The sequence below is a fragment of the Manacus candei genome, unplaced genomic scaffold, assembly GCF_025592945.1.
Source record: "Manacus candei isolate 608988 ecotype Guabito, Panama unplaced genomic scaffold, ASM2559294v1 h1tg000001l, whole genome shotgun sequence".
Classification (NCBI taxonomy): domain Eukaryota; kingdom Metazoa; phylum Chordata; class Aves; order Passeriformes; family Pipridae; genus Manacus; species Manacus candei.
In genome coordinates, this window is record NW_026138049.1 from 75,001 (window position 1) to 90,199 (window position 15,199).

Here is a 15,199-nt window from a genome sequence, read left to right on the forward strand (position 1 = left end):
TTTTTAATTTTTATTCATTTTATTTTCATTTATTTTGAATTAATTTCAGTTTTTTCTAATTTTAATTTTTAATTTTCAAATAAAAATGTCTTTTTTTTTAATTGGATTTATTGTTAATTTAATTTAATTTTATGCTATTTATTAATTTTTAATTCATTTATTTCATTCTTTTAATTTTGTATTTTAATTCTAATTAATTTTATTTTTATTTTTTTAATTTTCTATTTTAATTTTAATTAATTTTAATTCATTTTACTTTTAATTTGCGTTCATTTAAATTTTTTTTATTTAATTAATTTTATTTTAAATTTTTTTAATTTTCCATTTTAATTTTAATTCACTTTATTTTTTAGTTTAATTTATTTAATTTTGTATTTTAATTTTAATTAATTTTAATTCCTTTATTTAATTCTTTTAATTTTCTATTTTAATTCTAATTAATTTTATTTTTATTTTTTTTAATTTTCTATTTTAATTTTTATCAATTTTTACTTTGCGTTTATTTCCTTTTTTTAATTTTGTATTTTAATTTTAATTTATTTTACCTTTAATTGGATTTTACTTAATTTTTTTAATTTTCTATTTTAATTTTAATTCAGTTTATTTTTAATTTATTAATTTTATATTTTAATTTAATTAATTTCCTATTTCCATTTAATTCCCCCCCAACTTCTTACAATTTTTCACCCAAAATAATTCAATTTTTTTCCCTTTTTTCCCCCATTTTCCCCCTTAAAATCTCATTTTTTTGGAAAAAAATCCCAATTTTTTTCTTCAAAAATCCCATTTTTTTGGGAAAAAAATCCCAATTTTTTCCTTCAAAAATCCCATTTTTTTTGCAAAAAAATCCCAATTTTTTTCTTCAAAAACCCCATTTTTTTTGGAAAAAAATCCCAATTTTTTTCTTCAAAAATCCCATTTTTTTGGGGAAAAAAATCCCAATTTTTCTCTCCAAAAATCCCATTTTTTTTGCAAAAAATCCCAATTTTTTTCTTCAAAAATCCCATTTTTTTGGGAAAAAAATCCCAATATTTTCCTTCAAAAATCCCATTTTTTTTGGCAAAAAATCCCAATTTTTTTCTTTAAAAATCCCAATTTTTTTCTTCAAAAACCCCATTTTTTTGGGAAAAAAATCCCAATTTTTTTCTTCAAAAATCCCATTTTTTTTGGAAAAAAATCCCAATTTTTTCCTTCAAAAATCCCATTTTTTTGGGGAAAAAAATCCCAATTTTTTTCTTCAAAAACCCCATTTTTTTGGTAAAAAATCCCAATTTTTTTCTTTAAAAATCCCATTTTTTTGGGGAAAAAAATCCCAATTTTTTTCTTCAAAAACCCCATTTTTTTGGGAAAAAAATCCCATTTTTTTTCTTCAAAAATCCCATTTTTTTGGCAAAAAATCCCAATTTTTTTCTTCAAAAACCCCATTTTTTTGGGGAAAAAATCCCAATTTTTTTCTTCAAAAACCCCATTTTTTTGGGAAAAAAATCCCAATTTTTTTCTTTAAAAATCCCAATTTTTTCCTTCAAAAATCCCATTTTTTTCTTCAAAAATCCCAATTTTTTTCTTCAAAAATCCCAATTTTTTTCTTCAAAAATCCCATTTTTTTTGGCAAAAAATCCCAATTTTTTTCTTCAAAAACCCCATTTTTTTGGCAAAAAATCCCCATTTTTTTCTTCAAAAACCCCATTTTTTTGGAAAAAACTCCCAATTTTTTTCTTCAAAAATCCCATTTTTTTTGGAAAAAAATCCCAATTTTTTCCTTCAAAAATCCCATTTTTTTTGGCAAAAAATCCCAATTTTTTTCTTCAAAAATCCCATTTTTTTGGGGAAAAAAATCCCAATTTTTTTCTTCAAAAACCCCATTTTTTTGGTAAAAAATCCCAATTTTTTTCTTTAAAAATCCCATTTTTTTGGGGAAAAAAATCCCAATTTTTTTCTTCAAAAATCCCATTTTTTTTGGAAAAAAATCACCATTTTTTCCTTCAAAAATCCCATTTTTTTTGCAAAAAAATCCCAATTTTTTTCTTCAAAAACCCCATTTTTTTTGGAAAAAAATCCCAATTTTTTTCTTCAAAAATCCCATTTTTTTGGCAAAAAATCCCAATTTTTTTCTTCAAAAACCCCATTTTTTTTGGCAAAAAATCCCAATTTTTTTCTTTAAAAATCCCAATTTTTTCCTTCAAAAATCCCAATTTTTTTCTTCAAAAATCCCATTTTTTTGGGAAAAAAATCCCAATTTTTTCCTTCAAAAATCCCATTTTTTTTGGCAAAAAATCCCAATTTTTTTCTTTAAAAATCCCATTTTTTTTCTTCAAAAATCCCAATTTTTTTCTTCAAAAATCCCATTTTTTTTGGCAAAAAATCCCCATTTTTTCCTTCAAAAATCCCATTTTTTTGGGGAAAAATCCCAATTTTTTTCTTTAAAAATCCCATTTTTTTGGGGAAAAAAATCCCAATTTTTTTCTTCAAAAACCCCATTTTTTGGCAAAAAATCCCAATTTTTTCCTTCAAAAATCCCATTTTTTTTGGTAAAAAATCCCAATTTTTTTCTTCAAAAATCCCATTTTTTTTGCAAAAAAATCCCAATTTTTTCCTTCAAAAATCCCATTTTTTTTGCAAAAAAATCCCAATTTTTTTCTTTAAAAATCCCATTTTTTTGCAAAAAAATCCCAATTTTTTTCTTCAAAAATCCCGTTTTTTTTGGAAATTTCACCGATTTTCTCCCGGTTTTTTTGCCCAGCCCTTCCCGACTCTCCTGCAGTTCCCTCGGAGAACATTCCGGAGGAAATTCCCAGCCGGAATATCCCCACGGCCTGCGTGAGGCCGACCCATCCCCTGCGGAGTTTCGGGAATTCGCTGCTGCCGCCGGCCGGGAGCGCCGGGGAGGGGAAAATTCCCTACGCGCCGCTCATGGGTGAGGAATTTGGGAATTTTGGGGTTTTGGGATGGGGTTTAAATTGAATAAAGTAAATTAAATTAAATTAAATTAAGTTAAATTAAATTAAATTAAATTTAAAATGAATTTAAATTAAATTGAATTGAATTGAATTAAATTAAATTAAATTGAATTAAATTAAATTAAATTAAAATTAAATTAAATTAAATTAAAGTAAAGTAAATATATTAAAAAGTAAATTAAAGTAAATTATAAAAGAAATTAAATTAAGATAAATTAAAAATAAATTAAATTATAAATTAAATTAAATTAAATTAAATTTAAAATAAATTAAATTAAATTAAGATAAATTAAATTAAATTAAATTAAGTTAAATTAAATTAAATTAAGTTAAATTAAAATTAAATTAAATTAAATTAAATTAAGTTAAATTAAAATTAAATTAAATTAAATTAAGTTAAATTAAAAATAAATTAAAATTAAATTAAGTTAAGTTAAATTAAATTAAATTAAATCCAATTAAATTAAATTAAAATTAAATTAAATTAAGTTAAATTAAAATTAAATTAAATTAAATTAAATTAAGTTAAATTAAAATTAAATTAAATTAAATTAAGTTAAATTAAAAATAAATTTAAATTAAATTAAATTAAAATAAATTAAATGAAAATTAAAGTAAATTAAATTATATATAAATTAAATTAAATTAAGTTAAATTAAAATTAAATTAAAGTAAATTAAATTAAAATTAAATTAAATTTAAATTAAATTAAATTAAATTAAATTAAATTAAATTAAATTAAATTAAATTAAATTAAGTTAAATTACATTAAATTAAATTAAGTTAAATTAAGTTAAATTAAAAATAAATTAAATTAAATTACATTAAATTAAATTAAATTAAATTAAGTTAAATTAAAAATAAATTAAATTAAAGTAAAGTAAAGTAAATTGCAATTAAATTAAATTAAATTAAAATTAAATTAAAATTAATGAAAAAAAAATAAAAAATTAAATTAAATTAAATTGAAATTATATTAAAAATAAATTAAATTAAATTAAAAAGTAAAATTAATATAAAATAAATTAAATTGAATTAAATTAAATTAAAAATAAATTAAATTGAATTAAAAAGTAAAATTAAATTAAATTAAATTAAATTAAATTAAATTAAATTAAATTAAATTAAAATTAAATTAAATTAAATTAAATTAAAGTAAATATATTAAAAAGTAAATTAAAGTAAATTATAAAATAAATTAAATTAAGATAAATTAAAAATAAATTAAATTATAAATTAAATTAAAATAAATTAAATTTAAAATAAATTAAATTAAATTAAGATAAATTAAATTAAGTTAAATAAATTAAATTAAGTTAAATTAAAATTAAATCAAATTAAATTAAATTAAGTTAAATTAAAATTAAATTAAATTAAATTAAGTTAAATTAAATTAAATTAAATTAAATTAAATTAAGTTAAATTACATTAAATTAAATTAAATTAAATTAAGTTAAATTAAAATTAAATTAAATTAAATTAAGTTAAATTAAATTAAATTAAATTAAATTAAGTTAAATTAAATTAAATTAAATTAAGTTAAATTAAGTTAAATTAAAAATAAATTAAATTAAATTAAAGTAAAGTAAATTGCAATTAAATTAAATTAAATTAAAATTAAATTAAAATTAATGAAAAAAAAATAAAAAATTAAATTAAATTAAATTGAAATTATATTAAAAATAAATTAAATTAAATTAAAAAGTAAAATTAATATAAAATAAATTAAATTGAATTAAATTAAATTAAAAATAAATTAAATTGAATTAAAAAGTAAAATTAAATTAAATTAAATTAAATTAAATTAAATTAAATTAAAATTAAATTAAATTAAATTAAATATATTAAAAAGTAAATTAAAGTAAATTATAAAATAAATTAAATTAAGATAAATTAAAAATAAATTAAATTATAAATTAAATTAAATTAAATTAAATTTAAAATAAATTAAATTAAATTAAGATAAATTAAATTAAATTAAATTAAGTTAAATTACATTAAATTAAGTTAAATTAAAATTAAATTAAATTAAATTAAATTAAGTTAAATTAAAATTAAATTAAATTAAATTAAGTTAAATTAAAATTAAATTAAATTAAATTAAATTAAGTTAAATTAAAATTAAATTAAATTAAATTAAGTTAAATTAAAAATAAATTTAAATTAAATTAAATTAAAATAAATTAAATGAAAATTAAAGTAAATTAAATTATATATAAATTAAATTAAATTAAGTTAAATTAAAATTAAATTAAATTAAATTAAATTAAGTTAAATTAAAATTAAATTAAATTAAATTAAGTTAAATTAAAAATAAATTTAAATTAAATTAAATTAAAATAAATTAAATGAAAATTAAAGTAAATTAAATTATATATAAATTAAATTAAATTAAGTTAAATTAAAATTAAATTAAATTAAATTAAATTAAAATTAAATTAAATTTAAATTAAATTAAAGATAAATTAAAATTAAAATTAAATTACATTAAATTAAATTAAAAATATATCAAATTAAATGAAATTAAATTACAATAAAAATAAATTAAATTAAATTAAAATAAATAAATAAAATAAAATAAAATAAATAAAGAAAAATAAAATTAAATTAAATTAAAATTAAATTAAAATTAAATTAAATTAAATTATATTAAATTAAAAATAAATTAAATTATAAATAAATTAAATTAAAATTAAAATTAAATTAAATTAAAATAAAATAATATATATAATTAAATAAATGAAATTTAATGAAATTAAATAAAACGAAATTAAAGAGATAAATTAAATTAAATTAAACTAAATTAAATTAAATTAAATTGTGGTAATAAAATAATCGGAGGGGAATAAAATTTAAATTAAATTAAATTGAATTAAATTAAATTAAATTAAATTAAATGAAAAAAACAAACAAAAAACACCTGAAATAAACCAAAATTCCCCGCAAATTCCAACTCCAACCCCCTTTTTCCAGGCTGCAGCATTCCCAAGGCTCCGGGGAAAACGGCGTCGCTGGGCTTGGCGGGCAAGGCCCGCTCGCCCCTGCTGCCCGTCTCGGTGCCCACGGCGCCCGCCAACGCCGACGAGGGAGCCCCGCCCGGCGACGACCCCACCAGTGTGAGCTCAGCTGGGTTCTATTTGCATTTATTTTATTTTATTTTATTTTATTTTATTTTTATTTTATTTTATTAATTTTATTTTATTTTATTTTATTTTATTTTTATATTATTTTATTTTCATTTCATTTCATTTTATTTTAATTTTATTTTATTTAATTTTACTTTATTTTCTTTTTTAATTTCATTTTAATTTAATTTTATTTTATTTTGTTTGAATTTAATTTAGTTTAATTTTATTTTATTTTATTTTTATTGAATTTTATTTGATTTTCATTTTATTTAATTTTCTTTGATTTTAATTAATTTTATTTTATTTCATTTTATTTAATTTTAATTCATTTCATTGAATTTTATTTTCATTTTATTGAATTTTATTTTATTTTATTTTATTTTATTTCATTTTATTTTATTTTATTTTATTTTATTTTATTTTATATTATTTTATTTTATTTTTATTGAATTTTATTTTCATTTTATTGAATTTTATTTGATTTTCATTTTATTTAATTTTACTTTATTTTAACTAATTTTATTTTATTTCATTTTATTTTATTTTATTTTATTTTAATTTTATTTTAATTAATTTTATTTAATTTTATTTTATTTTATTTTATTTTAATTAATTTAATTTAATTTAATTTTATTTTATTTTATTTTCATTTTATTTTATTTTCATTATTTTAATTTCATTTAAATTTAATTTAATTTTATTCTATTTTATTTTCATGTTATTTTATTTTATTTTAATTTTATTTAATTTTAATTTTATTTTTTTCAATTTTATTTTATTTTATTTTATTTTATTTTATCTTCATTTTATTTAATTTTATTTCATTTCATTTTATTTTATTTTATTTTATTTTCATTTAATTTTATTTTAATTTTATGTAATTTTCATTTAATTTTATTTTATTTTCATTTTATTGAATTTTATTTTATTTTCATTATTTTAATTTCATTTAAATCTCATTTAATTTAATTTAATTTTATTTTTGTTATTTTATTTTATTTTATTTTAATTTTATTTTTTTTAATTTTATTTTACTTTATTTTTATTGAATTTTATTTTATTTTCATTATTTTAATTTCATTTAAATTTAATTTAATTTTATTCTATTTTATTTTCATGTTATTTTATTTTATTTTATTTTATTTCATTTTATTTTATTTTATTTTATTTTATTTTCATTTTATTTAATTTTATTTTATTTTAATTAATTTTATTTTATTTCATTTTATTTAATTTTATTTCATTTTATTGAATTTTATTTTATTTTATTTTTATTGAATTTTATTTTATTTTATTTTCATTTTATTTAAATTTATTTTTTTCATTTAATTTAATTTAATTTAATTTTATTTTATTTTTGTTTAATTTAATTTAATTTTAATTTTATTTTATTTTATTTTATTTTATTTTTATTTTATTTTCATTTTATCTAATTCTATTTAATTTTCATTTTATTTATTTTATTTTTAATTTAATTTAATTTTCATTGAATTTTATTTAATTTTCATTTTATTTATTTTATTTTCATTTTATTTCATTTTACTTTATTTTCATTTCATTTCATTTTATTTTATTTTATTTTATTTTATTTTATTTTATTTTGTTTTTATTTTATTTTATTTTATTTTATTTTATTTTATTTTATTTTATTTTATTTTTGTTTAATTTAATTTTATTTGATTTTCATTTTATTTAATTTGATTTTATTTTCATTTTATTTAATTTGATTTTATTTAATTTGCATTTTATTTTATTTTCATTTTATTTAATTTTATTTTATTTTCATTTTATTTTATTTCATTTTAATTAATTTTATTTCATTTCATTTCATTGAATTTTATTTTCATTTTATTTAATTTGATTTTATTTTCATTTTATTTAATTTTCATTTAATTTTATGTTATTCTCATTTTATTTAATTTAATTTTATTCTCATTTTATTTAATTTAATTTTATTTTCATTTTATTTAGTTTTATTTTATTTCATTTTAATTAATTTTATTTCATTTTATTTAATTTTTTTTCACTTTTTTAATTTCATTTCAATTTTATTTTATTTTATTTCATTTTATTTTCATGTTATTTAAATTTAGTTTATTTTAATTTTATTTAATTTTCATTTATTTTAATTTTATTTTCATTATTTTAATTTCATTTTAATTTAATTTTATTTTATTTTATTTTCATTTTATTTTATTTTCATTTTATTTTAATTGTATTTAATTTTAATTTTATTTAATTTTCATTTAATTTAATTTTATTTTCATTTTATTTAATTTTTTTATTTTCATTTTATTTAATTTTCATTTAATTTTATTTTATTTTATTTTCATTTAATGTTATTTTATTTTAATTAATTTTATTTAATTTCATTTTATTGAATTTTATTTTCATGTTATTAAATTTTATTTTATTTTATTTTTATTTTATTTTCATTTTATTTAAATTTTTTTTTTTCACTTTATTTAATTTAATTTTATTTTCATTTAATTTAATTTTATTTTTTTCATTTTATTTAATTTAATTTTATGTTCATTTAATTTAATTTTACTTTCATTTAATTTAATTTTATTTTCATTTTATTTAAATTTATTTTATTTTAATTTTATTTAATTTTCATTTTGTTTAATTTTATTTCAATTTATTTAATTTTATTTTATTTTAATTTAATTTTATTTTGTTTTCCTTTTAATTTAGTTTGCATTTTAATTTATTTTATTTTCATTTTATTTAATTTTATTTTATTTCATTTCATTGAATTTTATTTTCATTTTATTTAATTTTATTTTATTTTAATTGTATTTAATTTTAATTTTATTTAATTTTCATTTAATTTTTTGTATTTTCATTTTATGTAATTTAATTTTATTTTCATTATTTTAATTTCATTTAAACTTAATTTAATTTCATTTTATTTTATTTTCATATTATTTAATTTTATTTTAATTTTTTTTAATTTTCATTGAATTTTATTTTATTTTCATTTTTTTTAATTTTATTTTATTTCATTTCATTGAATTTTATTTTCATTTTATTTAAATTTATTTTATTTTAATTTTATTTAATTTTCATTTAATTTTATATTATTTTCATTTTATTTAATTTTGTTTCATTTTCATTTTATTTAATTTTATTTTATTTTTATTTAATTTTATTTTAATTTTATTTAAATTTATTTTTTTTCATTTAATTTAATTTAATTTAATTTAATTTAATTTTATTTTATTTTATTTTTGTTTAATTTAATTTAATTTTAATTTCATTTTATTTTATTTAATTTTTATTTTATTTTCATTTTATTTAATTTATTTTCATTTTATTTAATTTTATTTTATTTTCATTTTATTTAAATTTATTTTAATTTTACTCAGTGTTTTTCATTTAATTTTTTCATTTTAATTTGAATTTAATTTAATATTTCATTTAAATTAAATTAACTTAATTTAATTTAATCTTTTTCATTTTAATTACAATTTAAGTTAATTTTTTCATTTCAATTTAATTTAATTTTTTCATTTGAATTTTTAATTTATTTAATTTTTTTCATTTTAATTTAATTTAATTTAATTTAATTTTTTTCATTTTCATTTCAATTTAATTTAAATTTTTCATTTCAATTTAATTTAATTTTTTCATTTGAATTTTTAATTTAATTTAATTTAATTTTTTTCATTTTTAATTTAATTTATTTTTTTTCATTTCAATTTAATTTAATTTTTTCATTTAATTTCATATAAATTTTAAATTTCATTTCTTTAAATTTCCAACTAATTTTTCCCGCTTAAATCCGATTTTTCCCAACATTCCCAACTTTTATTCCCATTTTTTTCCAGGTCTACGAACAGGACGACCTGAGCCAACAAATGGCCAGCCTGGAGGGCCTCATGAAACAACTCAACGCCATCACCGGCTCCGCCTTTTAACCGGAATTCCCACAATTCCCAACATTCCCAAAATTCCAGGATTTCACCCCAAACTCCTCCCGGGAATTTCCCGTCAAAATTCCGGGTTTTTTGGGGGATTTTGGGTCAAAAATTCTGATTTTTTGGGGGATTTTTGGGTCAAAAATTCTGATTTTTTGGGGGATTTTTGGTCAAAAATTCTGATTTTTTGGGTCAGAAATTCTGATTTTTTGGGGGATTTTTGGGTCAAAAATTCTGATTTTTTGGGGGATTTTTGGGTCAAAAATTCTGATTTTTTGGGTCAGAAATTCTGATTTTTTGGGGGATTTTTGGGTCAAAAATTCTGATTTTTGGGGGGATTTTTGGGTCAAAAATTCTGATTTTTTGGGGGATTTTTGGTCAGAATTCCGGGATTTTTGGGGATTTTTCCCTCTGGGTTTTTTGGGAATATTGGGGGGGAAAAGGGGGAATTTTGAAGGAGAATTTCTAGAAAATTCCTGGAAAATTTCAGGAAAATTCCTAGAAAATTCCTGGAAAATTCTGGAAAAATTCCTGGAAAATTCCTGAAAAATTTCTGGAAAATTCCCAGAAAATTCTGGGAAAATTTAAGGAGAATTCCTGGAAAATTCCTGGAGAATTCCTGGAAAATTCTGGGTAAATTCCTGGAAAATTCCTGGAAAATTCCTGGAAAATTCCTTGAAAATTTCTGGAAAATTCCCAGAGAATTCCTGGAAAATTCCTGGAAAATTCCCAGAAAATTCCTGGGAAATCCTTGGAGAATTCCTGGAAAATTCCAGGAAATTTCTGGAAAATTCTGGGGAAAATTCCCGGAGAATTCCCGGAAAAATTTCAAAGAATTCCCAGAAAATTCTGGGAGAATTCCCAGAAAATTCCCAGAGAATTCCCGGAGAATTCCTGGAAAATTCTCAGAAAATTTCTGGAAAATTCCGGGAAAATTTAAGGAGAATTCCTGGAAAATTCCTGGAAAATTCAGGGAAAATTTTTAAAGAATTCCTTGAGAATTCTTGGAAAATTCCCAAATTCTGGGAAAATTCCCAGAAAATTCCCAGAAAATTCCTGGAAAATTCCTGGAAAATTCCTGGAAAATTCCCAGAAAATTCCTGGAAAATTACCAGAAAATTCCTGGAAAATTCTGGGAAATTCCCAGAAAATTCCTGGAAAATTTTCAAACAATTCTTGGAGAATTCCTGGAAAATTCCGGGAAAATTCCTGGAAAATTCCTGGAAAATTTTCAAAGAATTCCGGGAAAATTCCTGGAAAATTCCCAGAAAATTCCTGGAAAATTCTCAAAGAATTCCTGGAGAATTTCTGAAAAATTCCTGGAAAATTCCTGGAAAATTCCAGGAAAACTTTCAAATAATTCCAGGAAAATTTTTTAAAGAATTCCTGGAAAATTCCTGGAAAATTCCCAGAAAATTCCTGGAAAATTCCTGGAAAATTCTGGGAAAATTCTGGGAAAATTCCTGGAAAATTCCCAGAGAATTCCCGGAGAATATTCCCAATTATTTGCATATATTTGCATAAATTTGCATATTAATAAGGAAAAATCCCAGGAATTTTGGGATTTATTATTCCTTCCATTCCCAGCTTGTCATTCCCAAAAAAACCCGGGAAAAATTCCAATTTTTTCATCCCAAAATCCCCAAAAAATCCCCCCAAAAAATCCCCAAAAAATCCCCAAAAAATTCCCAAAAATTCCCCAAAAAATTCCCAAAAAAATCCCCAAAAATTCCCAAAAAATCCCCCAAAAATCCCCCAAAAAATCCCCAAAAAATCCCCAAAAAATCCCAAAAAATCCCAAAAAAATCCCCCAAAAAATCCCAAAAAATTCCCAAAAAATCCCCCAAAAATCCCAAAAAATCCCCAAAAAATCCCCAAAAAATCCCCAAAAAATCCCCAAAAAATCCCCAAAAAATCCCAAAAAATCCCCAAAAAATCCCCAAAAAATTCCCAAAAAATCCCAAAAAATCCCCAAAAATCCCCAATGGGAATTCCCAGAATTCCCAATTTTTTTTTACATCATCATCCCTGTCAAATAATTCCAAAGGGTCGGGAATCCGGGAATTTTTTACTCCCGTTTCTTAATTATTAATTATTAATATTTAATTTATTTTCCTCTTTTTTTTAATATTTTCCCAATTTTTTAATCTTTTTATCCCTAAATTTTTTTTTTGGGATAAAATTCCCGCCTCTGGAACGTTTTTCCAGCTCTGGGAATTCTTGGAATTATCAGGAATTCCCTTTTTTTTTTTGGAGGGATTAGAATTTGCAGCTTTAAGAGCCTTAGTTGGGGTTTTTTCAGGAAGAATTCCCGGGGGAAAAAAATCCGGGAATTGCAGGGTTTTAGATTTTAGGGAAAAATCGGGAATTCCAGGAAAAAAAACCAGGAAAAAATCCGGGAAAAAACCGGAAAAAAACCAGAAAAAATTAAAAAAAAATCTGATTTTTTCCTGAATTTTTGGATAAAAAATCCTGGAATTTTTTGGTCGGGAATTCCCCAAAAAAAAATCGGGAATGGGGGGTGGGTTTTCTTTCCAAGGGGGGTTTTTTATAGGAGGGGGGGATTCCCAAGGTTTTTTCGGGGCGGGAAAAACGAGGAATAAAAAGGTTTTTTTGATAGAAAAAAATGTGGTTTTTTGGTGTTTTTTTGGGGGGGGTTTCGGGGGGGTTTTGGGGTGGGGGAGGGGCGGGAGGGGGTGGGGGAAAAATGGGAATAAAATTAAAATAAAAGATTATTTTATTTCTTTTCTTTTATTCGATTTTCTTTTGAATTTTAGAATTTTAATTTTATTTTTTTAATTTCATTTCACTTTTATTTTTTTAATTTTATTTTTTTTAATTTTATTTTTTAATTTCATTTTACTTTTATTTTTTTACTTTTATTTTTTTAATTTTATTTTTTTTAATTTTATTTTTTTAATTTTATTTTTTTAATTTCATTTCACTTTTATTTTTTTAATTTTATTTTTTTAATTTTATTTTTTAATTTCATTTCACTTTTATTTTTTTAATTTTATTTTTTTAATCTTTTTAAAATTTTATTTTTTTGATTTTATTTTTATTTAATTTTATTTTTTAATTTCATTTCACTTTTATTACTTTAATTTTATTTTTATTTAATTTTATTTTTTTAATTTGATTTTTTTGAATTTTATTTTTTAAATTTTATTATTATTCAAATTTTATTTTCTTTTTATCTCCTTTTGTTTTTATTTCATTTCATTTTGATTTTCTTTTATTTTTGGTTTTATTTCCAAATTTATTTCCTTTTTTATTTTTAATTTTATTCCATTTCATTCCATTTTTTATTAATTTTATTTTTTATTAATTTTATTTTTGGTTAATTTTATTCTTGTTTAATTTTATTCTTGTTTCATTTTATTTCCATTTATTTTTTATTTTATTTTTTAAAAATTTATTTAATTTTTTTGAATTTTTATTTCATTTATTTTTTATTTCATTTTATTAAAACTTATTTCATTTACTTTTTTGGAATTTTTATTTCATTTTTCCAATTTTAATTATATTTTTTAATTTAATTTTATTTTATTTTGATTGCATTTCATTTAATTTAATTTTTATTTCATTTTATTTCATTTTATCAATTTAATTTCATTTTATTTTCTAAACTCCACTTTTATTCCATATTATTTTATTTTAACTTCATTTTTAAAAATCTATTTCTCTTTTTTTAACTTCATTTTATTTTTTAATTTCATTTTCCTTTATTTGGATTTATTTTATTAATTTAATTTCATTTTATTATTTTTTAATTTCACTTCAATTTATTCCCTTTTATTTTAATTTTGTCTTCTCAATTTTATTTCATTTTAATTTTATTTTGTTTTTTTAATTTAATTTCATTTTAATTGGATTAAATTTAAAAAAGCCCAAATAAAAGTAAAAATAAATAAAATTAAAAGTAAATAAAAAACCCGAAATAAAAGTTAAAAATAAATTAAAAATAAATTAAAAATAAATTAAAAAAAAAAACAAAATAAAAGTAAAAACAATTAAAAATAAAGAAATAAAAGTAAAAATAAATAAATAAATTAAAGTAAAAATTAATAAATAAATAAAAAGAAATAAAAACGAAATTATTTTAAAAAACAAAGAAAAATAAAAAAATTAAAAATTAATTAAAAAGGAATAAAAGTTAAAGAAATAAATTGAAAATAAAAACAAATAGAAAATGAAATTATAAATAAAAAATAAAAGAAAAAATAAATTAAAAATAAACTTAAAAAATAAAAGTAAAAATTAAAAAAAGTGAATAAAATGAATTAAAAAGAAACCAAAAAATTGAAATAAAACTAAAAAAAGTAAATTAAATTTAATTAAAAAAGTAAAATAAAGAAATTAAAAATAAAACCAAAATAAAAGCAAAAAAAGGAAATAAAAAATAAATAAAAAGAAATAAGAAATAAATAAAAAGAAACTGAAATAAAATTTAAAAAATATAAATAAATTAAAAAAGTAAAAAAATAATTACAAATAAATTTTAAAAAGCAAAAGAAAGGTAAAAAAATAAATTAAAAATAAATTAAAAAAAAAGAAATAAAAGTAAAAAAGAATTTAGAATTAATTAAAAAAAAAGAAATAGAATTTTAAAAATCAACATAAAAACACTCAAAATAAAAATAAAAAAATAAGTTAAAAATAAATGAAAAAATAAAAAAAATTAAAAATAAAGAAATTAAAGTAAAAAAACTAAAAATAAATTCAAAAAATGAAAGAAAAGATTAAAAATAAATTAAAAATTAAATTAAAAAAAATGAATTAAAAACAAATTAAAAATTAAAATAAAAAAATGAATTAAAAATTGAAATAAAAATTTAAAAAATGAACGAAAAATAAATTAAAAATTAAAATAAAATAATGAACTAAAAATCAATAAAAAATTAAAATAAAAAATGAACTAAAAATCAATAAAAAATTAAAATAAAAAATGAATCAAAAATCAATAAAAAATTAAAATAAAAAAAACGAATTAAAAATAAATTAAAAAAACCAGAATTAAACCCCCCTAAAATTCCAAATCCCAATCCCCAAATCCCACCCCCCCAAATCCCAAAATTCCACACCAGAATTCCACCTTTTTTTTTTCCAAACAGAAGCATTTTATTAATTCCTTTATTTTCTCTGTTCCATCCGAAAAAAAACCAATAAATTTTCCAAAGGTCTGGGAATT

At 16.8% G+C, this 15,199-nt stretch overlaps 1 protein-coding gene across 1 annotated transcript in view; it reads left to right on the forward strand.

Annotated features, from left to right (window-relative positions):
* The window catches only part of LOC127467101 (netrin receptor DCC-like), a gene marked incomplete at its 5' end in the record, with an annotated part of 78,178 nt that extends 67,941 nt beyond the window's left edge, over positions 1-10,237 (forward strand). Inside the window, 3 exons of the mRNA XM_051779071.1 lie at positions 2,741-2,914; positions 5,931-6,073; positions 9,919-10,237. Of these exons, the coding sequence (XP_051635031.1) occupies positions 2,741-2,914; positions 5,931-6,073; positions 9,919-10,008 (407 nt within the window). The remainder of the gene's footprint in view (positions 1-2,740; positions 2,915-5,930; positions 6,074-9,918) is intronic.
* Between the last annotated feature and the right edge of the window lie 4,962 nt (positions 10,238-15,199).